The 26,412-nt window shown below is 45.3% G+C and overlaps 1 protein-coding gene across 1 annotated transcript in view; it reads right to left on the bottom strand.

Moving 5' to 3' along the window:
• The window catches only part of TMIE (transmembrane inner ear), a 60,839-nt gene that overhangs the window by 16,298 nt on the left and 18,129 nt on the right, over positions 1–26,412 (bottom strand). The window contains exon 2 of the mRNA XM_043541708.1: positions 22,536–22,653. Within this exon, the coding sequence (XP_043397643.1) occupies positions 22,536–22,653 (118 nt within the window). The remainder of the gene's footprint in view (positions 1–22,535; positions 22,654–26,412) is intronic.

Below are 26,412 nucleotides of genomic sequence, written 5' to 3'. Positions count from 1 at the left end.
ACCCCACCGCTCTGAGCCCTGGGCCACAAGCCGGCCCCAGACGCCCAGGGCCTCCAGCCTGCCAAGCCCCAAGCTGAGCCCCTGCTGGTTTTGGGGGAGAGGGGAAGCGAGGGCAGGGCCCCGGCCTGGGTTTGGAGAGGCTTAGCCTCCCCAGGCCTATTACACCCACCGCCCATGCCTTCTGCCTTTATAATCTATGAAATTCAGGCCCAAAATACTCTCCCTCTGGCCCCAGCATGGGGGGAAAACTCCCTATCAAAATCTCCAAAGCCACCACCTTGTCCTCCTTCAAGTCCCTCCTCAAACTCCCCTCTTCTGGAATGCAGCTGGCAAACTTCAACCTGATCATGGGGAGGCAAATGCAGAATTCGATGGGTGCCCCTGATTGACTAAGAATTGCACACACATCCCCGCCCCCCCCCCCCCTTTGTGTATCTCATCCACCTGTTACATCATGTCTCTTAGCCTGCAACCACTTCTGGGGCATTTACGGTGTACAGCGTACAAGCAGAGGGACCTCTAGCTCCTCCCATGGTACAAATGCAGAATGATGGGAAATAATATAATGGCCACTTAAGGTTTAACAGGGGAATATCTTTATTCCAGTTACTGCTGATGCTGGACAGAATGTGTCTGAGCAGCGAGCTTTGCCTGGGAAGGGTTAAAAAGGTCCAGGGGGCTGACTAGCTGGACTCTCTGCCCCACAGCGGCTTCCCCATGAATCCAATGTGATTTCTTACCATGGGCATGAAGCTCTTCTTAGCTCCGCTCTTCTCAGTCTCTTGGGGTCGGCAACCTACCGCGGGGCTGAAATGACATCATTTCATGACCCAAATCCCACAATCCACTGTGAGCACAAAGGATGATGGGACTTGGTTCATCGTGGGATAATTTGTTTTCAGCCTTGTTTTGGGTAAAAAAAAAAGGGGGGGGGGCAGATTCTGCTGGGTGACTTATAGGATAGGGGAGGTTAGAGCTCTTGGGGTGGAGAGCTGCTGAAGTACAGGGATTAGTGGTGCTGGCTTGTGGTGCTGTGGACTGGGGAGCTAGGGAAGTGAGGGGCCAGGTGCTGTTGGGTGTGGTTTCTCCCTGCCTTCTCTTTTGCCCCATGGCTGCACAGCGTGGAGCTCAGTGGGTTGGAAAGTGCTGTTGGGTAGGCAGGGGCTAGGTAGACCGAGTTGCTGCTTTCCCATTGGATGAGGGATGGAGGCAGTAGCAGGGGGAAGGAGCAAACCGGCCCTGCCTGGATCCCCACCGTGGTTCTGTAGCTCTCCGCAGGTAAGCGCCATCAACCCGCTGACTTCGTACCCGGGTCCGACCTGCTGGTAGAGAACTGGTTTCTAGCTCCCCCTGCTGGAGAGAGAACTCTTTGACGCTCACCACTCACTGTCCCAGGAATGGTACCGAATTCACCCCTCTTGCAACTCTGGCGAAGCCAGAGGAGTTACAACCAGTGATGAATTTGGCCCACGCCATTTCCATCCTGGTCTGAGTTCTTCCGTCCTCGTACAATACAGCCCAGATGCAACGATGGGGATTCTAAGTTCTCTCCACTGTTCATGCTGTTTTAGCCAAGCAAGAAAGATCACAAGATGCTAGGCGTATGAAATGAACATTTGAGAGCACGTTTGCGAGTCATGGGAGAACCTCAAAACATTTTGGGGCTCAGGGGGTTTTTGGTGCCCTGAAGCTAAGTTGTTTGTTATTATGCATATTGCAGTAGCATCATAAGTGAGATCAGGGCTGTCTTGTGCTAGGAGCTGCAAAGCCACAGTAAGAGACAGTCCTATCCTGAAGAGATGACAGTCTAGACAGACAAGACAGCAATGGGTAGAAGCCAGCAGATACTGTCCCCATGATCTGAACCTCTTTTATCTGTAGAACTGGGTCAGGAATCTTTGAAGTACAGGCTTTCACAAGGATATTCCTGCTTCCAATCCCAGAAGCGTCCTGAAAATGGGAAGTGCAGGATGGCAGGAACCACCTCTCTGGTGGGTTCCGTTGCCAGGGGCTGGGGTTAAAATCCTGGCCCTAAGAAGTCAATGGCAAAACTCCCCTTGACTTTTGTGGAGCCAGGCTTTCGCACCAGAGATGGGGCAAGAAACATCCCAGGGTTCTACCACTTCAGAATATTTTTCATAAAGTCTACTTCAAATTCAGCTAGAGATTCAGTTCTATTCAGGTTCTCACCTCCCCCAGCATTGCCAGGGCCTACATTTGTATTGTGAGTCTCACAATAGCTGATGCTTTTCCTTAAAGTTCCAGGGCCTGGAGTCACGTGATTACACGAGACTCTCAGGTCTCATTTAAAAAGAAGTGTATGGGCCTCATAGCTGCAGAGAAAAAGCTTGAAAACATGACTGCCTGAAATCTCAATAAGCAGAAGGCAGACAAAAAGAACCCAACGTTCATTTAACTTATTTTAAATCTCATGATTTTCTGAGGGCCAGTCTCATGGTTCTCTTTTTAACACTGGGGATTAGCAACACTGTCATCGCCAAACTATCTGAGCTCCTGGCATTGGGGCAGAGGGTGTAGAATTGTTTTTGAACCTGTTGGCTTACCCCTAATTTCTGTTATAGGCAATTCCTGGGGATCTGCAAACACTAAGGGAAACAAGGCGTTTCAGAGAGCTGAGCTGATTAGCAGCTAATGTTCTAAAATAGCAGAGGCTAAAAGTGCCTCTGTGAAATCTTTGTGTGCATTTATGACATCAATTACTTTTGTAGATTCCAAGTCCAGAAGGGACCACTGTGATTCTTTTTAAATGAGACCTGAGACTCTCATGTATTCACGTGACTCCAGGAGCTGGAACTTTAAGAAAACCCATCAGCTATTGACTCCTGTATAACACAGGCCATAGACTGTTCCCCTCCCCCTCACCTTTTTGAATAAGAGCAGATCTTTTTATAAAAATCCAATTGATTTAAAAATTGCCCTTGATGGAGAATCCACCACACTTGGTACATTGCTCCAATGGTTAATTACCCTCATTGTTAAAAATGTACACCTGATTTCCTGTCCGAATTCATCTGGATTCAAATTCCAGCCATTGGATTGTGTTAGATCTTTGTCCTCTAGATTGAAGTGGCCATTATCAAGCATTTGTTTCCCACATAAGTGCTTACAGACTGTGATCAAGTCACCCCTTAACTTATTGGGCCCTATTCTCTTCTCACACTGGTTTAACCCCTCAATTGCAATGGAGTTACTCCTGATTTACCAATAAGTGAAAAGGAAATCAGATTTATTAGGGGTAGGGAAGCGTGTAAATGAAGACTCCCTGCTAGACAGCATTTATTATAATTTAGTAACTAGCATATGAATGAAAACTAAGCAGTTCCACTAATTAACTAAATGAAGTGACTGAAATACACCTCAGGGTTTCTTCCCCCTCCAAGCTGTAGACAATCAATGGAGCATTTAACTAATGTTTAGCAAAGTAGACTGTGCTGCCCTGAATCAATTAAGAAGCCATTCTGTTGCTAATAACCCTAGCAATTAATGCAGATTTATTCAAGCAAGTTAAGGGCAGCAATCTTATTTAAAGATCTTGTTGAAAGACCCAGCTTCCTCGTTCATTACATTCACATGAAGATGTGTACATACCCATGGGCAGCCTGGTAAATTACATCTATTTAAGGCACTTTAAGGTACTTTGACATTTGAAATTTGCATCGGAGCACCTCACAGTAGATAATGAGAGAGAGAAGTGGTTTCCCCATTTTACAGATGGGAACTGAGATACAGACAGGGTCTTCTGAAAATCCCATGTGGCTCTTCTCTGCACCTTTAAGAATCTGGCCCTTCTTAGAAATCACACTAAGAATGACAGAGTAGAGAATTGATCACAGGTTTCCTACAGCCCAGCATAAGACCCAGGCTGCTGGGCTATCCTTTCTCATCGTGGATAGTAGCTGTGTCTCATTTAAAGACCAGGCTATGCCAGACAGGCAAAAACCCGCACAGAGAAGAGACAGCCCTCTGAGAGTGCAGGGTACATTCACAAACTAGTTTGGACCTAGCTCACTGGAATAATCATGTCAGTGAAGCCACAGCAGCATGGCCTGGGTGCCTGAGCACATACCCAGGGTCTTGGGTGGCTAGCCTCTGATGCAGCAGCTTCCCTGCTAATTTTAGAGAGCCAGCTTGAAAGCTAAGTCAGGTGTGTCCGCACCTGCTGCACTCATGTCTCTTGATTGCAGTGTAGACATACCCGGGGAGTGGTACGGCCCATTCCTGTTACCATACCTATCCGACTTTGGGAACTGGTGTGTGCATGGGGAGGGGGTCACAGGCTCGCCTCCTCCATGCCCCTTTTGGAATTGTTTGTGCCCCTGGATGCAGTAGATTTTGCATCCCCTTCCAATGCTGATCCACTGAGCATATGAATGAGCTAGCAGGTTTAGTCTTTTAACTGAAGTGGTAGAGGCTTATATGCTCAGTTAGCCACCAAAGACCCTGGGTATGTACTCAGCTTCAGTCCTTGGGGGTAACCAAAATGATAGTTGTATACAGAATTAGTTTAATGAATATCTTGCATTCAAATTCACATGTTAATTTCCAGGCAAGAAGGGAATGCAAACAGTTAAAGCAGATGGTCTGGGAGTCAGGCGATCTGTTCTGTTTCCTGTGCTGGCACTAACTCATTGTGTGACCTTGGTCAATGTATGTCTGCACTCTGTACTGCCTGATGTACAAAGTAGAGACAAAATTGATTCTCCTTTTGTAAAGCACAGTCAGGGCACTGTGGCAGCATTGCTTCTGGGTTGGTCAAAACTGTCCTGTTGTACTTATTTGCAATATATCTTTCACCCCCTAGATGTCTCTCTGTGGCATACTGAGTTCCCAACAGGGTGTGTGGACGTTGGTAAACAAAAGCTGGAACTCAAGCTGTGTGGAATCCTGTTTATATCTATAGTTTGTTATTTTTTTCTTTAATAAATGTCTCCTGTGTTAAGCAGGCCTGTGATTCTGTAGATCATCATGTGAGAAGTGGAAGTAAACTCCATGGAGACTAGATTCCATATATTGTGACAAAAGGAAAACAAAAGATGTCACCCAAACTCTTTGAACCTAAAAATGTTTTGGTATGTTTCATGTGTTTGAGCGATGTTTTGGGATAGATTTTGTTTATTTGATCCCAGTCTGCTATCTCTCTGTATCTGGGTTTAGATAATAAAACATCCTTTCTTCCGCCCTTTGTTCAACTTATCTGTTTAGATTGTAAACTCTTCCAGGCGGGCGAAACTGCCTCTCACAGTCTGTTCAGCATCCAGTGTGATGGGGCCCTGATCTCAACTGAGGCCAGAACAGATCAGAAAACCAAAACATTTCTGGCCAGAAATTTGTAATAAGTCTTTGCTCCATATTTCAGCTGGAAAATGCTGTTTTTCCCATGGGAAGTTTCAAACTGATTTGACAGGATAATTTTCATTTGGAATAAGTGTTTTGGAAACAAAGTGAATTAATTTAGTTTTGATTTAGAATGGCGTTTTGGTATTTTTCACACCACAGAAGAAACAAAAATCACTTTAAATTGAAATGAAATGAGAATTTTCACTTCCACGTTTCACACTGGGAAATATTTGTTTTTATCAGACTGGACATTTTCCTGGGAAAATTTCAGCATTGGGACAAAACTGTATTTTTTCATCAGGAAATCTTTCCACCGGAAAAATGCCAACTGTCTATTACAACTTGCAAGTGCAACTATAATAATAAATAAGTGACAGCATTCAAATGTATTGGCTGTGTTATTTATCATATGCTTTTAACTGGGAAAAGAACAATCATGATGTTAAATTCTAGTTTCAAAATCTACAACAAAGATGCAAAATAAAACACTGATCCCAGCTTATTAAAGAAGAAAGTTTGATCTAGAATCCAGTTCACTGAGCAGTTGTAGGCAGACAGACTTTAAATATGCTTTAAATATGCAATAGGAATTATTTTAGGGAAATTCTATGTCATGTGTTATACAGAAGGTCAGACTATATGATCACAATGGTCCCTTCTGGCCTTGGAATCTATGGATCTAGGTAAAAAAAAACACTGCAAAACCAGACCTTGTTTCATGCTGAGGATGACTTAGCTGCCCTGGGTAGCTGAAGCAAACAGGAAACAAGCAGTTACTTTATTTGCAAGGTTTCAGAGTAGCAGCCGTGTTAGTCTGTATTCGCAAAAAGAAAAGGGGGACTTGTGGCACCTTAGAGACTAACAAATTTATTTGAGCGTAAGCTTCCGTGAGCTACTTCATCGGATGCAGCTTATGCTCAAATAAATTGGTTAGTCTCTAAGGTGCCACAAGTCCTCCTGTTCTTTTTATTTGCAAGGCGCTTGGTTTTATGTCTCCTAACTCACATACATTATTTTGCCAGGGAGTTTACTACTATTCCTGAATTTTCATCAGTTTGTCCTGCATCCCAAGAGGATCAGAGTCCTCTGCTGAGGATGGGTCCTGTGATGTTGCATTGCTACTCGATGGCATTGCATGGATATTATGATGTGCTCGTCGCTGAGGCACAAACACGGTAACATTATGATGCAGGATCTAACTAGGATCGTTTGGCTATCAGGAAAAATGCACATAGGTGACAGAGCTAGCAACTAGGCGCTTGTCATGCAAAGCCGTCAGCATGTTTGAGACTTATTTGAATTATTTTTTAAAAGTTGCTAATAACTAACACTATAAACTTGAGATGGTGCAAAAATCCTGGGCCCAAACGCTCACCAGCCTGGGGAAGATCGGAACCAGACCCAGATCCAGTCGCACCCACGTCTATCCCAACCAGACTGACTTCTGGTAAATGATTGTGGTCCCATACTTACCTAGGACAAGATCCTCAGCTAGTGTAAATTAGCTCTGTTAGCTAAACTGATTTACAACATCTGAGGATCTGGCCCACAAAGTGAAATTCACCCCTGTCGGCAGGCCAACACAATGCCTACACCCATTGTGATAAATGAAGTGGGGGAGGGTAGCTCACTTTTATGGACACCCACCCAGCCAGTTAGCTACAAAACCCCTGTTAGTAGCTGTTCTCTACTTGCTTTACCTTTAAAGGGTTAAAAAAGCCCATAGGTAAAAGGAAGGAGTGGGCACCTGACCAAAAGAGCCAATGGGAGGGCTAGAACTTTTTAAAATTGGGAAAAAACTTTTCCTTTGTCTGTCTGTTGTTGCTCTCTGGAGAGAGGAGACACAGAGCAGCAATGCTGTAAGAAGCTTTTAAAAACAGGTATGAAAAATCATCAAATCATACCTCGAAACTACTTATCTGGAACCCCAGATATGAAAGGAGATCAGGGAATGTCTAGGAAGACGCGATGAGGGTTATTTCTTTTATTTCTGTAAGGCTTGTGGATTCCTCTGTGCTAACCCCAGGTGCTCTTGTTTTGCTTGTAACCTTTAAGCTGCACCTCAAGAAAACCATTCTTGATGTTTAATTATTATATTTGCTCTTTTTAAATCTAGCAATACCCTAAGTTCCAGATGTATTTTCTTTCTTTTTGTTTTTAATATAAATTGACCTTTTTTAAGAACAGGATTGGGTTTTTTGTGTCCTAAGAGGTTTGTGCCCATGTTGTTTAATTAGCTGGTGGCAACAGCTGATTTCCTTTGTTTTCTTTCTCAGCTCTTCCCGGGGGAGGGGAGGGCTTGAGGGTTCCCCACAGGAAGGAATTACCAAGTGCTCCTTCCTGGGTTCTCAAAACGAGGGTGGGGTTTGCACTTAGATGGTGGCAGCATTTACCAAGCCAAGGTCAGAGAGAAGCTGTAACCTTGAGAGTTTAATACCAGCCTGGAGTGGCCAGTATTAATTTTTAGAATCCTTGCGGGCCCCCACCTTCTGCACTCGAAGTGCCAGAGTGGGGAATCAGCCTTGACACATGTCAATGGGCCTTAAGTGGTATATGGACCTTGTTCTGCTGCTGTGCACAGGTTAGCATTCATACATAAGCTGTGTCCCTCTGCTAAACTGCACCCGTGGGACAATCAGAATAGAACTCGGCTCCAATCAAATAAAAACCCACCGTCCTCGATGACTTGAGCAAACGGAGAATGAAAGCAAACCAGGGCCAGCACAAAGGTAACATTTCCTAGGCACTTCTGCAAAGCTGTCTGAGCACCGCCCTTCGCATCACTGGTATTTGCGTTTATACCCCCGTTGCAGGCCGCCAGCCTACACATAGTCAAACACACCCATTTGAGCATGTCGTACATTCCACCCAGCAGAAGGCAAGAGTGTGCACGCAGCTGCAGATACTCACGAGCAGTGACGTCACTACTTTCTGTCCTCTAGTACTTTCAACTGTTCCAGTGTACTTTAACTTAGCAAGACTTTTTCTGCTGCTGCTGCGTCAGCATTTGAATATATAAAATCTCCATTACCAAGCACCGTGGAAAACATCCTTAAGCCATTCTCTGTTCTTCATGGCTCAATGGAATTCTGCACATTGGCGGAAACATCTGGCCTAGCCGTTTTCGCCTTCCAAAAAGTAATGCTTTTTTAATGGTGTAAATCTCCTGCCTGGCATTTATACTTCAATGCCAGCAGCGAGGTGGTAAATTAAAGCCATAACGCTTCAGATGAAGCATCCTGGAACTGAATTAACTGTCCGCGCAATTTAACTGTAATAACTTTGTTAATGCCTGTTAAATAGTAGCTGATCCCTGTGAACATATGTGTTCAGTTATAATAAACATGAGTCCCATTTTGATCTCTCACTACTTTTACACCAATGTAACCACAGGAACTTCAGTGTAATGTCTCCCAATTTAGACAAGCCAGAAGACAGATCAAAATAGCCCTGTATCTTATTACTGTGGTTCCCAACCACCGTTGAATGTGCTGATATCCTGATACTAAAGGCTTTTGTGGCTGGTATGGCACTGTGGAGCTGAAATTCACTCCTGTGTAGAGGGGCCATAGCAGGGGTAAATTTCACCCTCTGCTTCTCATACTGGAGCGGCCCTTTCACAAGGTTTCATTGCCCATTTTCGCCTCAGTAGTACAGAAACTCTGGGCCATTTTGACGCTAAGGCCAATTGGCCAGATTCTTTGGCCTGGGCTCAATTCTCATCTGAGGCTGGTGTAAATCAGAAATAGCTCCACTAAAGTGGTGGGTGAGACCAGGCCAAGGGAGGTCAAAATCAGGCCTCATTCGCCTATGATGAGCTTCTCCGTTGAGCCCCAATATCCTGCCACGATCCACTTTTGAGTCAGCCATGTGAGCTCCACCCTTCAGCAGAGCAGGTGCTAACATTGTTCCCATAGCAGCAGGGTTTGGATCGGGCCTAGTTCCATAGTGAGTTAGGCTCTCCCGGTTCCAGTGGCTGCCATTAACCGCTCAGCATTTGCCAACACGGATAGCTGAGAAATCAAAGCTCCACCCAGTACTTAGCACAATAAATAGCCATGGAGACAGGGCAGGGTTTGGCGACATGTTGCCTCTTCAGTGCCTGACCCACTCCACCCCATTCAGCCAAAATCCTGACACTCAGCTTTGCCTGGGTAAGCTTTCGAAACCTGTTGGTTAGGAGGCGGAGCTTCTCCCAGCTGCATACCTCGCTTAATCCCATCTTTCTTCTACACGGTGAGTTGAGATGGTGGCTCAGCACAGCTCAGGATTGGTTATGAGGAGGCACTGCTGCTTCTTCACAACATGGGCTTCTTCTTATGCCCTCCTCCACATGCCAGCTCATCTCAAGCCCGACCCCAGATGTTGCTCTCCCATCTTGCCCCTGGGACCATGCCTTCTTCTCACTCCAGAGTGAACTAAGTGACGCAGAGGCATAAGAATGGCCATACTGGGTCAGACTTAGTTGATTTAGCTGGGGATGGGTCCTGCTTTGAGCAGGGGGTTGGACTAGATGACCTCCTGAGGTCCCTTCCAACCCTGATATTCTATGATTCCATGAGACTAACGGTCCACCTAGCCCAGTATCTTGTCTTCCAACCATGGCCTGTGCCAGATGCTTCAGAGGGAATGAACAGAACATGGCAATTATTGAGTGATCCCTCCCCTGTCATCCACTTTCAGCATCTGGCAGTCAGAGGCTTAGAAACACCAGGAGCTATTGGCATCTTGGATAATGGCCATTGATGGACCATTCTCCATGAACTTATCTAATTCTTCTATGAAACCAGTATACTTTTGGCCTTCACAACATCCCATGGTAATGTGCTCCACAGGTTGATTGTGTGTTGTGTGAAGAAGTACTTCCTTATGGTTATTTGAAACCTGCTGCCTATTAATTTCATTATGTGACCCCTGGTTCTTGTGTTATGTGAAGGGGGTAAATAAGACTTCTCTATTCACTTTCTCCACACCAGTCATGATTTTATAGACCTTTATCATAACCCCCCCTTAGTCGTGTCTCTTCTAATCTGAACAATTCCAGTCTTTTTAATTTCCTCTCATAAGGAAGCTGTTCCATACCCCTAATCATTTTCGTTGTCCATCTGTGTCTTTTCCAGTTCTAAAATATCTTTTTCAAAAAGGGGCAACCAGAACTGCATGCAGAATTCATGGTGTGGGCATACCATGGATTTATATAGTGGCGTTTGTGACAGAGTCAGGCCAGATGGCTACAGGAGAGTAAGAGAAGCCCCAGATTAAGTAGGTCCCTTTTCCCTGGGTAAGGTAACTGGGAAGGTTCCAGAACAATCAGGAACCTTCTGGAGACAATTAAGACAGACAGGCTGATTAGAACACCGGCAGCCAATCAAGAAGCTGTTAGAATCAATTAAGGCAGGCTAATCAGGGCACCTGGGTTTAAAAAGGAGTCACTTCAGTTTGTGGTGCGCATGTAAGGAGTTGGGAGCAAGAGGCGCCAGGAGCTGAGAGTAAGAACGCGGACTGTTGGAGGACTGAGGAGTACAAGCATTATCAGACACCAGGAGGAAGGTCCTATGGTGAGGATAAAGAAGGTCTTGGGAGGAGGCCTTGGGGAAGTAGCCCAGGGAGTTGTAGCTGTCGCACAGCTGTTCCAGGAGGCACTCTAGACAGCTGCATTCCACAGGGCCCTGGGCTGGAACCCGGAGTAGAGGGTGGGCCTGGGTTCCCCCCAAACCTCCCAACTCCTGGTCAGACACAGGAGAAGTTGACCTGGACTGTGGGTTCATAAAAACGGCCAAACTGAGGGCTGCTGTGAAGCTCCAAGGCGAGCAAATCTGCCAATAAGCGCAAGACCCACCAAGGTAGAGGAGGAACTTTGTCACACATTATAATATTTTCTGTTTTATCTACTCCTTTGCTTGTAGTTCCTGTCATTCTGTCAGCATTTTGACTGCTCCTGCGCACTGAGTGGATGTTTTCAGAGAACTATCCACGATGATTGCAAGAGCTCTTTCTTGAGTAGTAACAGCTAATTTAGGCCCCATCATTCTGAATATATAGTTGGGAATATCTTTTCCACTGTGCATTACTTTGCTTTTATCAACATTGGATTTCATCAGCCGTTAGGGTGACCAGACATCCCGATATTATCGGGACAGTCCCGATTTTAACCCATTTGTCCCAGTCGGGACGCCCTTTGTCCCGATATCGGGGACGGACCGCTCACCATCACTGCCAAAGTCCCGGGGCTCGCGTGGCGGCACTTCTTGGGGCAGCTCTCAGCCGCACATGCACCGCCCGCTGGCAGGAGCCTGCAGGTCTGGCGGCCCCTGGGTACAGAGGCGGAGGAGGTCTCCGTGTGCTGCGTCAGCTCCCTCCTGCCCAATCAGATCTGCAGGGGCAGGGCTTGCAGGCGCTGGCAGTGGGCAGAGAGCCCTCCACCTCCCCCACCCCACTCACCCGACCCGACCCAACGCTAGGAGCCAGAGGGACCTGCCAAATGCTTCCTAGGAGCCGCCCCCAGTAAGCACTGCCGGGACTCCCCACCTCACCCGCTGGCAGGTCCCTCTGGCTCTTAGGGGCGGGGGGCGGGGAGGGGACTCTCTGCGCACTGCTGGCACCTGCAAGCCCCGCTCTGCGGCTCCAGCAACTCTCATTGGCGCTTTTCCCAGCCCATGGGGGCCACAGAGCTCACGCTTGTGGCAGGCGCAGCACATGGAGAGTCTGGAGACCCCCCTCGCTGCTCTGAACCTGGGAGCCAGAGACCTCCCAGCAGGGCTGGTGAGTGCAGCCAGGAAAGGGGGCAGGGTGTGATGGAGTGAGTGTCTGGGAGGTGTGTATGGGGTGCTGGGCTGTGAGGGTGTGGAGGGTGCTGGGCAGTGGAGGAGGTTTGTGTGTTTTGGGGTGCTAGGCAGTGGGGGCCTGTTGGGGGGTGCTGGGCAGTGGGGGAGATCTTTGTGTGTCAGGGCACTGGGCAGTGCGGGCTTGTGTGGGGCATTGTTTAGTTGTGGTGGTGGGGCTGTGGGGGAGGGCACTGGGAGGGAGGGAGGGAGGAGAAACCTGTGCCCCTGGCCCCGTGGCTTCTGCTGGGGGCTGGAGCTGGGGCCATGAGTCCTTGAGTTCTTGCCCCGCGGCTTGTTGTGCAGGCTGCAGCAGGGGCCGTACACCCCTCTTGCAGCTTCCTAGGGCTGTGCGCCCCCTCTCATGGCTCCAGTCGGGGCTGTGCACCTATGGCTCTCTTTCTTGCCCCTCTTCCCCCACCCAATGTGTCCAGATATTTCACTCTTGCGATCTGGTCACCCTATCAGCCATTTTGTTTTTTTGCCCAGTCACTCAATTTTGTGAGACCCCTTTGTAACCCTTCACAGTCAGCTTTGAACCTAACGACCTTCAGCAATTTTGTATCATCTGCAAATTTTGCCATCTCGCTGTTTACCCCCTTTTCTAGATCATACATAGATCAGTACAGATCTTTGGGGGGAACCTGCTATTTACCTCTTTCAATTGTGAAAACTGACGATTTATTCCTACTGTTCCCTATCTTTTAACCAGTTATGGCGTCACGGGAGGACCTTCCCTCTTATTCCATAACTACTTAGTTTACTCAAGAGCCTTTGGTGAGGTACTTTGTCAAAGGCTTTCTGAAAGTCCAAATACACTATCTTGATTGGACCACCCTAGTCCATATGCTTGTTGACCCGCTCAAAGAATTATGGTAGATTGGTGAGGCAATATTTCCCTTTACTAAAACCATGTTGACTCTTCCCCAACAAACTGTGTTCATCTATGTATCTGACAATTCTGTTCTTTACTAGAGTTTCAACCAGTTTGCCCGTTACTGAAGTCAGACTTGCTGGCGTGTAATTGCCGTGGTCACCTCTGGAGCCCTTTTTAAAAATTGACCTCACATTAGCTATCCTCCAGTCATTTGGTACAGAAGCTGATCTAAATTATAGGTGACAAACCACAGTTAGTTCTGCAATTTCACATTTGAGTTCCTTTATAACTCTTGGATGAATACCATCTAGTCCTGGTGACTTATTGCTGTTTAATTTATCAATTTTGTTCCAAAATCTCCTCTAATGACACCTCAACCTGGGACATTTCCTCAGATTTGTCACCTAAAAAGAATGGCTCAGGTTTGGGAATCTCCCTCACATCCTCAGCCATGAAGACCAAAGCAAGGAATTCATTTAGTTTCTCCGCAATGGCCTTATCGTCCTTGAGTGCTCCTTTAGCATCTTGATTGTCCAGTGGCCCACTGGTTGTTTAGCCGGCTTCTTGCTTGCGATGTACTTAAAAAAATGTTGCTATTCTTTTTCAGTCTTTAGCTAACTGTTCTTCAAATTCTTTTTTGGCCTTCCTAATTGTATTTTTACACTTCACTTGCCAGAGTTTATGCTCCTTTCTATTTTCCTCACAAGGGTTTAACTTTCACTTTTTAAAGGATGCCTTTTTGCCTCTCACTGCTTCTTCAACTTGGTTGTTTAGCTATTTTGGCCATTTTTTGGTTCTCTTACTATGTTTTTTAATTTGGGGTATACATTTACGTTGAGTCACTATCAAGGTGTCATTTAAAAGTTTCCACGCAGATTGGAGGGATTTCACTTTTGGCACTGTACCTTTTAATTTCTGTTTAACTAACTTCTTCATTTTTGTGTAGTTCCCCTTTCTGAAATAAAATGCTAACATACTGGGCTCCTGTGGCATTTTCCCCACCACAGGGATATTAAATTTAATTATATCATGGCCACTATTACCAAGTGGTCCAGCTTTATTCACCTCTTGGACCAGATTCTGTGCTCCACTTAGGACTAAATCAAGAATTGCCTCTCCCTTTGTGGGTTTCAGGACTAGCTGCTCCAAGAAGCTGTCATTTAAGGTGTCAAGAAACTTTATCTCTGCATCCCGTCCTAAGGAGACATGTACTCAGTCTATATGGGGATAGTTGAAATTCCCCATTATTACTGAGTTTTTTATTTGTATAGCCTCTCTAATCTCCCTGAGCATTTCACAGTCACTATCACCATCCTGGTCAGGTGGTCAGTAGTATATCCCTACTGCTATATTCTCATTATTAGAGCATGGAATTACTATCCATAGAGATTCTATGGTACAGTTTGGTTCATTTAAGATTTTTACTTGATTTGATTCTATGCTCTCTTTCACAGATAGTGCCACTCCCCCACCAGCACGACCTGTTCTGTCCTGCCAATATATTTTCTACCCTGATGTTTCTGTGTCCCACTAATTATCCTCATTCCACCAAGTTTCTGTGATGCGTATTATATCCATATCCTCATTTAATACGTAGCATTCTAGATCACCCATCTTATTATTTAGACTTATAGCATTTGTATATTAGCACTTTAAGAGCTCGTCACTTTTTATGTGTCTGCCTTTACATGATGTAATTGAATGGGACTCTCATCAGATCCTATCTGTATTTTATCATCTTCCATCCTCTCATCCTTACTAGGACATAGAGAATCTCCATTAATACATCTTCCCCTAAGGGCCGTCTCTGTCCGAACCACGTGCTCCTCTGCACCTCTCGGCTTTCCCCCAGCCCTTAGTTTAAAAACTGCTCTACGACCTTTTTAATGTTAAGTGCCAGCAATCTGGTTCCATTTTGTTTAGGTGGAGCCCATCCTTCCTATATAGGCTCCCCATTTCCCAAAAATTCCCCCAGTTCCTAATAAATCTAAACCCCTCCTCCCTACACCATTGTCTCATCTACGCATTTACTCTGAGCTTCTGTTACGGTGTTTTAAATTGTCTCCATGAAGCTTGCAGGCAATTCACTCTTGTGACTGTTCCTTTTAATTTCCATTTAACTAGGATCGTCATTTTTGTGTAGTTCCTCTTTTTGAAGTTAAATGCTATTGCGGTGGGTTTCTTTATCTTTGGTACTTCCCCCACCTACAAGGATGTTAAATTCAATTGCATCATGCTTGCGATGACCGAGCTGTTAAGCTATATTCACTTTTTAGACCAGATCCTGTGCTCCATTAAGGACTAAATCAAAAACTTCCTCTCCCCTTGTGGGCTTCAGGACTAGCTGCTCCAACAAGCAGTCATGGCGTCCGAATTTCTCTGTCTGCGTCCTTTGCTGAGGTGACACATGGTCAGTCAGTATGAGGATAGCTGAAATCCCCCATTCCTATTGCTTTTCTACCTTTGTATCCTTTCTAATCTAACTCCGCATTTCACGATCACCATCACCATCCTGGTCAGGTGGTCGGTAGTATATTCCTACGGCTATATTCCTACTGTTCAAGCACGGAATTTCTACTCTTAGAGGTTCTGTGGTACAGTTTGATTCACTTACAATTCTTACTTTATTTGACTATACTTTCTTTCACATATATTACCCCTCTCCCACCACTGTGACCTATTATGTCATTCCTGTCTATTTTGTATGCTGGTATTACCGTGTCCCATTGATTATCCTCATTCCACCAAGTTTCCGTGATGACTGTTACATCAATATCAATAATGCCAGGCACTCTGGTTCGCCCATCTCAGTATTTAGACTTCTACCATTTGTATATAAGAACTTGTACAGTTCCTCAGTATTCAGTCATGTCATATGTATTATTTAAATGAGATTCGTTTATGTTTGAATGTTCCTCCCCAGGTCCTACTGTACTTTACCAAGTTCCTCCTATCCTCTTTATTAGGATATAGAGTTACCCCTTTAATCAGGTTTCAGAGTAACAGCCGTGTTAGTCTGTATTCGCAAAAAGAAAAGGAGGACTTGTGGCACCTTAGAGACTAACCAATTTATTTGAGCATAAGCTTTCGTGAGCTACAGCTCACTTCATCAGATGCATACTGTGGAAATTGCAGAAGACATTATATACACAGAGACCATGAAACAATACCTCCTCCCACCCCACTCTCCTGCTGGTAATAGCTTATCTAAAGTGATCACTCTCCTTACAATGTGTATGATAATCAAGTTGGGCCATTTCCAGCACAAATCCAGGTTTTCTCACCCTCCGCCCCCCCCCCCCCCCCCCCCCACAAACTCACTCTCCTGCTGGTAATCAGTTCATTCCTAAGGGTTGTCTCCCCCCAAGCTAAGAGCTCCTCCATGCCTCTCGGCTTTCTCCCAGTCCTTAGTTTTAAAAAATCCTCCACAACCTTTTCAGTTTTACATGCCAGCAGTCTGGTTCTCTTTTGGTTTAGGTGGAGCCCAGCACAAACAGCCTTATAAAGTGAGATACACTGTCTGCTTTGGAACCAAGTAACGTCCTGTGTGTAACATTAACAGCATTCTGGCCTGCTTGAAAAATGGGTAATCAGCCCCCTGTGCCAGAAATGGCCTTCCAGGCTCCTGGCTTATGTCCAAATGAGACGCTCTGGCTTTTGTCTTCTAGACCAATTTGATAAGGGCCTGCCTCCTAGCTGATATACAATCTCCCTGTGGTCTGTGGTTAGCTTATCACTCCCACTCAGAGGGGAAGAGCCAGGCCCGTACACTGCTACTGACATTGCTGAGTGCTGTGGCAGGCATGGAGTCTCTTATGTTAAGAAATGATTGCATTTATGTTGGCTTCTGAGGCCTTGTGTTGAGGAGGATTTAAAGGTTTGTAATGAGTTTCATGTCAGTCCAACCCCTTCTAAAACTCCAGCCAAAAGACAAGGCAAGGTGTCCTCTAACACATGCTAAAATGGTAAATTAAAGCCCAGGTATTAAGCCAGATATTATATATTACACATCTTTTAGTTCAGCCTTTCTTTTCAACTCTTCTCCAGCGCTTTGCTCTGGATGTTAGCTGATTGATTAAAATATCACCATGTAGATCATTGTTGCAACCACTGTTATATATTTGCAACAAATCTTGTACAAAATGGGGCATGTGAGATATCTCTGAAAAGGTTATGATTTGCTGGTTATGATTATGCTATCTGTATGCATGTATCATTTTTGTATTTGAGATTATGAATATTGGCGCTACACCTGTATTTCAAATGTTTGCTCCTGGGGTAACTAACAAGGTAGTTAGCTAGCACCCATCTTGGAGAGACTATTCAAATTGAGTGGCCCATCAAAAGGCTGTTTAACTCACAATGAACCATGGGAGATGCCCATCTACACTGGATTGTCATGTAAACGTGCTGTCTGAAGTATAGGTAATGGCTTCCTGCAATGACTAGGCAAAATGCATGGACATGTGATTTGCCCATGTGACTCCAAACTCCATCTTGTTGCTGTAATTTTCCACAGTAAGAACAATGGGTCATCCGATGAAGTGAGCTGTAGCTCACGAAAGCTTATGCTCAAATAAATTGGTTAGTCTCTAAGGTGCCACAAGTACTCCTTTTCTTCTTCCTCCACATGGCAAAGGATATAAAAGGCCCTGCAAACCCCTCAATTTTGCCTCTATCCTGCTCCAACCTCTTTCCTGCCCAAACCTCTGGAATATGGACTATATTAATGGGAGCATTCTAAGCAAGGAATTGAGGACCTTCCAATGATTTGGAAGAAGCCAGAGACTTGACTTAAGCCAGCAGTTTATTCCATCCCTGCTACAAGCCTGAACCAAGAACTTTGCCATTACTGTATGTATATGATTCCTTTAACCAATTTGTAATTCTCACCTTTCTTTCTTTTTATGAATAAACCTTTAGATTTTCAATACTAAAGGATTGGCATCAGCGTGATTTTTGGGTAAGATCTAAGTTATATATTGATCTGGGTGTGTGGCTGGTCCTTTGAGATCAGGAGAACCTTTCATTTGATTAGATTAACGAATTTATTTGAGCATAAGCTTTCGTGAGCTACAGCTCACTTCATCGGATGCATACTGTGGAAACTGCAGAAGACATTATATACACAGAGACCATGAAAGGAAGATGATGTCTGTCTGTATCTGCACAAGTTTTTTCATGCAGTTGATAGATTTCCACTCCATACGGCTAAATGCAGTGCCTTGCATAATGACAGGTAAGGTGCCACAAGTACTCCTTTTCTTTTTGCGAATACAGACTAACACGGCTGTTACTCTGAAACCTGTCATTATGCAAGGCACTGCATTTAGCCGTATGGAGTGGAAATCTATCAACTGCATGAAAAAACTTGTACAGATACAGACAGACATCATCTTCCTTTCATGGTCTCTGTGTATATAATGTCTTCTGCAGTTTCCACAGTATGCATCCGATGAAGTGAGCTGTAGCTCACGAAAGCTTATGCTCAAATAAATTGGTTAGTCTCTAAGGTGCCACAAGTCCTCCTTTTCTTTTTGTGAATACAGACTAACACGGCTGTTACTCTGAAACCACACACACAAACTCACTCTCGTGCTGGTAACAGCTTATCCAAAGTGACCACTCTCCTTACAATGTGTATGAAAATCAAGGTGGGCCATTTCCAGCACAAATCCAGGTTTTCTCACCCCCCCCCCCCCCAAAACACACACAGTGAGTTTGTGTGTGTGTGGTTTTGGGGGGTGGGGTGAGAAAACCTGGATTTGTGCTGGAAATGGCCCACCTTGATTTTCACACACATTGTAAGGAGAGTGGTCACTTTGGATAAGCTATTACCAGCAGGAGAGTGAGTTTGTGTGTGGCGGGGCGGAGGGTGAGAAAACCTGGATTTGTGCTGGAAATGGCCCAACTTGATTATCATACACATTGTAAGGAGAGTGATCACTTTAGATAAGCTATTACCAGCAGGAGAGTGGGGTGGGAGGAGGTATTGTTTCATGGTCTCTGTGTATATAATGTCTTCTGCAGTTTCCACAGTATGCATCCGATGAAGTGAGCTGTAGCTCACGAAAGCTTATGCTCAAATAAATTGGTTAGTCTCTAAGGTGCCACAAGTCCTCCTTTTCTTTTTGCGAATACAGACTAACACGGCTGTTACTCTGAAACCTGTCATTTGATTAGATTGGTTTTAAAGAACCACTCATCTGTGAATCCAGTGTTTCTGGTGGTGATATAAGACCTAGAATGCCCAAGGAGACTGCTTTTATGGCTTCTTGTTAGCCAGTGTGGTGAAACAGGAGTTCACTTTTGTGGCTGGTTGGGTATATCTTATGAAAGAATAACCACCAGTCTGGGGTTATGTTAGCCCTATTTCTCAGCAGTTTGCCCTGAATTTGGTATCCTCAGTTGTGACCCACGGAGGCACAGTTACAGCTGATCATAGCTCAGTTTAAAGCAATGAAGAATGTGTCCTGCAAGACACAGGAACAAATGCTTTTGAGTGAGTGGAAACATACCACTTCCTTTATTTTTCCTGATTTGTATTGGCTTACTATAGAAACAAACAAGAATCATACTGCCACAGGATTAGCTGGCTGTTCATTATTGCGAGTGATGCCTCTGCTAATGAAAGCTGAATAATGTGTATTGCTCTTTACAGGACCAGGCAGAACTGTGACGGGTCTCCTGTAAAGGATCGTTACACTCACTGAAGACTGATTATCTCTTAGGATTATGAATACTATTAAATAAAAGGGATGAAATTGCATAAAAAGGAAAATTGGAACGCAGGAGTTTCCTCAGTGGATCAGAGCTGAGATCCATCTAGTCCAATACTTTGTCTCTGACAGTGGCCAGTACTAGATGTAAGATCCCCACAGTGGCTATAACAGGGTTCAAAAAAGAACTAGATAAGTTCCTGGAGGGTCGGTCCATCAATGGCTATTAGCCAGGATGGGCAGGGATGGTGTCCTTAGCCTCTGTTTGCCAGAAGCTGGGAATGGGTGACAGGGGATGGATCACTGGATGATGACCTGTTCTGTTCATTCATTCTGGGAAACCTGGCATTGGCCACTGTTGGCAGACAGGATACTGGGCTAGATGGACCTTTGGTCTGACCCAGTCTGGCTGTTCTTCTGTTCTAGGCAGATATGGGATAATCTGCCTCGCACATTAGCTAGACAAGGTGGGTGAGGTAATATCTTTTATTGGACCAACATCTGTTGATGAGAAAGACAAGCTTTCGAGTTTATACAGAGCTCTATTTTGAAAGCTGGTCTCTCTCCCCAGCAGAAGTTGGTCCAATAAGAGATATGGCCTCACCCCCTTGTGTCTCTAATATCTTGGGACCAACACAGCTACACCAACACTGCATCTCACATGAGCTCTCATCCTGCTGTCCATTAGTTAGAGCTTGGCTGAAACCCTGAAGCAAGAGGTTTAAGAGCCCTTCCAAAACATTTGATCATGAATGATCCTAGCTCTGGAGAGCCTTGATGTCCATATAAATTGATAGATGGGGTTTGCCTGAGAGAGAAAGAAGTGAAATGTTCTTTTTCATTAATCCTTGGAATTTAACCAGGCTGGATTGCTGGAATCTGTCACCTTGCTGTCATCCACGGAAATAAGAACTGAAACGCATTTGTAATACAAGGCTGCCACCTCCTGGTTACTGTGAGGAACACACGTCATAAACCAGTACGCTAAAAGCTATCCCCTGCTAAACAGGTATGACTGTCAAACCAATAGGAGCTGGGCCAGACACCCCTCCAAAACCCTGACAAAACCCACCCTATGAAAGATGCTCCTCCTCTGAGTAAGATTAGAGACTTTTGCTACAATCCTCCTCTGGCCAGTGAGTTGGTGCTTCTGGAGACAGACGAGGACCCAAGAAGTGTAAAGCTAAGCAAAAACCCCAAGCTGCCTGTGACCCTCAATTCCAGCTAAAGAATCGGAAACACCCCTTGAATTGTCTTCCTGGTTGAAAACAGCAAGCCAGCAGTGTGCTCTGGAGCAAAATCAAGACCCAAAGGGCAGGTCTTGGAGCTCAGTTAAGAAATAGCTGCACAGACCCACTCAAAGCTGTGACTTCTTCTCCTTCTCCTAAACTGGCGAACCATCAGCCTGTTCTGAACCCAGAACCCAAAGAAGAGGGGAAACTTCCCTGGACAAAGAGACATGAAGTTGGCATGGGCTGATGACAAAATCCCAGATTTAAGCTAATTTTACAAAGTTTTAAACAGTCTCTCTCTGGTTACGATTTTAGACATTGCTAATTCTACATAGGTTGTAATTAGCAAAAAAAAAGCTATTTTTTTTTTAGTGTTTAGAGCTAATTACATAGCTAATCATTTACAAATTTTATGTAGCTAATTTAGACATAAGCTAGTTTTACTAAATTCTGGAATCTCTCTGGTTTTGATCTTAAACTGTGCTAGTTGAGGAGAATCATAGAATTCCAGAAATGTGGGGCCTGAAGGGACCTCCAGAGGCAGGGCCAGGTTATACCTAGACCACCCGTGATGGGTGTGTTTCTAACCTGTTCTTAAAAACCTCCAATGACCAGGATTCTACAGTCTTTCTTGGAGGCCTATTCCAGTGCTTAACAATCCTTAGATAGAAATTTTTTCCTAATATCTAACCTAATAGCTGCTTTTCTGGTATTGTCTCTCACTGTCATAAGATCAATTAAATTACCTAGGTTAAGTGGAAAACCAGTAATGCCTTCAAACCATCCTATTTATTTCTGAAAGAAAAATCTTTCCCAGACAAAAAGAGATGGTTCTCTGCAGAATCAGAGAAGTGGACCCCTAGACTGGATTCCCACCTGTGCCTCTTTGGCTTAAACCAATTACGTATCAATTTGCCACTAATGGGAGCAAGGTGTTATCTAGTTGAAAACCAGTGAATTCCTGTTAAATAACTTCCTTTACCTGTTAATATATGTCCTGTATTAGACTGACACAAAAGTCTGCTACAGTTAGAATATGAGAGAGAGAGAGAGAGAGAGAGAGTGTGTGTGTGTGTGTTTGAATTGAGAGCACCAACAGGTGCCCCAGAGCCCCCCCTCCAGAGCAGCAGCAGCTCCCCCAGAGCCCTCCAGAACATCCAAGATTTAGTCAGGGGTATATAGTACAAGTCATGGACAGGTCACGGGGCCATAAATTTTTGTTTCTTGCCCATGACCTGTCCATGACTTTTACTAAAAATACCCATGACTAAATCTTAGCCTTAATTATGATCAGCTAGGCTGACCATTGGCATAACACGGGCACATCCAGGGGGCACCTAATTCCCTATGAAATGGGTGCCTGTGAAAAACCAGCCCACGCTCCTGTTGCAGCCTGACACGGCAAAGTACCAGGAAGAAGGGCCCGATCCTATACCTATTGACACCCACGGCAGTGTTGCCCTTGGCTCTGATGGGAGCAGGATGGGGTCCTAAGAGTGGGGGTGAGGGGCAGAGAATTGTGACTTACTGACTGCCAGGACAAAGATGGCAAAGATTCCAATCACCTGCCAGAGGCGTAGCCCCCAGAAAACCACGGTCTCGGAAGTGACGGGGTCCGATTTCTTTTTGGGGGGTTCAGTGGTGGCCTGGAAGAGGGAGAAGAGCAGTTAATGAATTGAAAATGTCACCCTAACACAGCAGAAACCCTTCAGTGACTGAGGAGAGACAAATCACCCACTCGCAGCACTGAAACCAGTGGGTCTCATCCATGGAGTTGCGTTGCCCAATGACTGAGAACTCCTTCAATCAACGCACTGAGGCTAGCTTGCAAGGCACGGCACTGGGGGCTTCATTGAGCGTGCTGGCAGTGTTGCCAGCTCTCACGACTTTACAGCAAGTCTCGCAATATTTTGTGGGGGGAGGTTTCTGAAAGTCCCAGCTCCCAGAGTCATGTGATGATGCAAGAATCTCAGCTTTACTTTAAAAAGAAAATGAGAACTCCTTCTGTCAAAGCACTGAGGCTTGGTGGCAAAATACATGACGATGATAAGGGCATGCACAAGGGGGGAGAGCAAGAGGGGCACAGGCACCCCCAATCAGTGGAGACACAGAACTCTTCCAGGGCAGTGGAGTGGGGAGTGAGCTCCCCGGCCCCTCGGGGCAACAGCAGGGAGAGGCAGCTTCTCTGCGCACAAGAGGGAGGGGAGAGGCAGCTCCTCCAGACATGGTGGGCACAGAAAGTGCTCCTCCAAAAGCAGCCACATTTTTATTCCTCTGCACTCCCCCTAGTATGACTGTACGGTACATACCTATCCAGACCATTGAGCATGTCTGCATAGGACGGGCTCAGCACATGCTGAATTCCCAAAGTCCTGTCGGAGAGGGAACTGAGCTCCGTGTCCAACAAGGTCTGAGTTCTCGGGGGGGGGGGGGGGGGATCTCTTTGTTGGTTATTGCATCGTGTTGGTCTGGAATCTAGAGGGGATGGCCACATGGCATCCCACTCACCTGCCCAAACGCCCATAGAAATTCTGCACAAGGACTGCGAGATCACTCAGATAGGATTTAGATGGGTGTGCACCAAATAAGATTCAAGGCAGACCAAAAAATTAGGTAGAACATTTTAATCAATGGCATCAAGTGTGGCCACTAATTTTAAGCAATGGCATCAAGTGTGGCCACTAATTTTCTAATAATCGCTGGTCTTGGTGTGAAGTCTGGCTGGAGAGACAAGCCTGTCCTACAACTAGGGCATGAGATCTGAGTTTAAGGTTAAAGGAGGGTCTTGTGGCTAAAGCACTGAACCAGGACTCGTGAGCGTTGACTGTGCTTCCTGCCTTTGCCACAGATGCTATGTGACCATGGGAAAGTCACTTAATCTCTATTTCTCCATCTCTAAAGTGGGGATACTACTACTTCACGGGGTATTTGTATTAATGTTTAATCAGATGTTATGGTGATGGGGGGGGCAGATAAGTAGAGAGACAGTGTGTCCCAATGGGCGCTGCTTGAAACTTACAGTCAGGAGATCTTGTTTCTATATCCAGCTTCGTCTGTGTCATCTTGGACAAGTAACTGCAATGTTCGGTGCCTCAGTTTCCCCCACTTGTAAAAGAGGAGGGATAACCAAACTTTCCTATGCCTGTAAGCTGCTTTGAGATCTGTGGATGGAAAGCATTATTATGTGGGCTAAAATATCTGGGTTCACAGAATAAATGCTGTGAGCCACATCATCAGCTGGTGTAAGCTGACTACCGTGGTGCTATCCTGATTTACACCAGCTAAAGATCTGGCGCTGTTCTAGTAACCGTCAGGGAATCAATATTTGATGTACGAGGGATGAGTTTCATGCACAGGGCAGCATCTTGTGATAGTAACACTCCAGCAGACGTACTTTGTAGCTAACCCTTGTCTCTGTTTTGGTCTCGCTAGTTATTTATTTGTTTTGCTTGTAAGTGTCTGAAAGACAAGTACGTTGCCAGGATAGTGCCCTAGAGAGTAGCCCCCACTTCTCCACCCCAGTACAGAGGTTGTACAGCTTCCACTCAGTGCACAGGTAAACCGGGGTGCCTGCTACAACGTGCCACATCTCCAGCATTAAGAGAAGCAGTCTGAGTTCTCAATGAGGCCTCATAAGTAGAGTTGGACGAATAATGGATTGTTTGGTTTGCTGTCAACTCTGGGGGCGGGGGGGGGCGGGGGTAGGGACGGAGTTTCTGGTTGAACCAAAATTGAAATTTTTGCTGAACTGAAAAGTCAAATTTCCATTTCAGGTCGAATGAAACATTTTTTTTTTGGCAACATTGTCACGTTTTGTTTCAGTTTTGCTTGGTTTTCAATGTTTTTGCTTGTTGCTTAATACAGTTAAAGGCCAGCTTGAAAACAAAAGTTTTGTGTTGAATTGAAAAATTCAAGTGTTTCATTTCCAAAATGTCCAAAGGAAACGTTCCAAATTTTTCAGAATTCTTGTCGTTTTTCCTCAACCGAAACAGTCTGGTGAAACCGACACGAAGCGGGGACAATTGTTGGTGTTGCCGAAGCTGTATTTTTTTGCCAGTGAAAAAGGTTTGGGTCAAAAATGTTCACCCAGGAGTAGGGTGACCCAACAGCAACTGTGAAAAAACAGGACAGGGGGTGGGGGGTAATAGGCACCTATATAAGAAAAAGTCCCAAAAAACGGGACTGTCCCTTTAAAAACGGGACATCTGGTCACCCTACCCAAGAGTGAGAATGAGCCACAAAACATCCCTGATTTCTACCCACAGGGAAAGTAGGAGCTATGTACGGAGCTGGATGAAGGCACAAATATGAACGCTAGGGCTCCGTCTCCCGCACTCACACGATGACATCAGCTTCTTGGCCCTTGTTTTTAAATAAATTAACTTTCTAGCCCTCGCTATTGTGAAGAAAACGTGAATGCGCTGTACAATGCACCCGGCCCCTTCCTTGGCTGTTGCTCCTCTAAAGGGACCGTCCTCCCCTCCACAGGTGCCACTCTGTCATTGCCAGGTGGGCATGGACCGCCCTCTTCTTGGTGAGGTTTCCCTGAGGCGCTGCCTAGTGGGGTCGTACACTAGTTTGGTGCAATGACGGAATCAGGGGAAGCAATCAAGAGGAAAGATGGTCCCCTGGTTAGGGCACCAACCTGGGAGACCAGGGTTCAGTTGTCATAAAAATAAAGGGAAGGGTAACCACCTTTCTGTATACAGTGCTATAAAATCCCTCCTGGCCAGAGGCAAAACCCTTTCACCTGTAAAGGGTTAAGAAGCTCAGATAACCTCGCTGGCACCTGACCAAAATGACCAATGAGGAGACAAGATACTTTCAAAGCTGGAGGGGCGGGGTGGGGAACAAAGGGTCTGTCTGTCTGTGTGATGCTTTTGCGTTGAACAGATCAGGAATGCAGTCTCAGAAACTCTGTTAAGTAAGTTAGTAAGTAATCTAGCTAGAAATGTGTTAGATTTCCTTTTCTTTAATGGCTGGTAAAATAAGATGTGCTGAATGGAATGTATATTCCTGTTTTTGTATCTTTTTGTAACTTAAGGTTTTGCCTGGAGGGATTCTCTATGTTTTGAATTTGATTACCCTGTAAGGTATTTACCATTCTGATTTTACAGAGGTGATTCTTTTACCTTTTCTTTAATTAAAATTCTTCTTTTAAGAACCTGATTGCTTTTTCATTGATCTTAAGATCCAAGGGTTTGGGTCTGTGTTCACCTGTACAAACTGGTGAGGATTTTCCTTCCCCAGGAAAGGGGGTGTAGGGCTTGGGGGGATATTGTGGGGGAAGACGTCTCCAAGTGGGCCTGTTCTTTGTTTAACACGCTTGGTGGTGGCAGCATAGGGTTCAAGGACAAGGCAAAGTTTGTACCTTGGAGAAGTTTTTACCCTAAGCTGGTAAGAAT

This window comes from Chelonia mydas, chromosome 2, assembly GCF_015237465.2.
Source record: "Chelonia mydas isolate rCheMyd1 chromosome 2, rCheMyd1.pri.v2, whole genome shotgun sequence".
Lineage (NCBI taxonomy): Eukaryota > Metazoa > Chordata > Testudines > Cheloniidae > Chelonia > Chelonia mydas.
The sequence above is the reverse complement of the archived record's forward strand: the minus strand, read 5'-3'. Positions and strand labels throughout refer to the sequence as shown.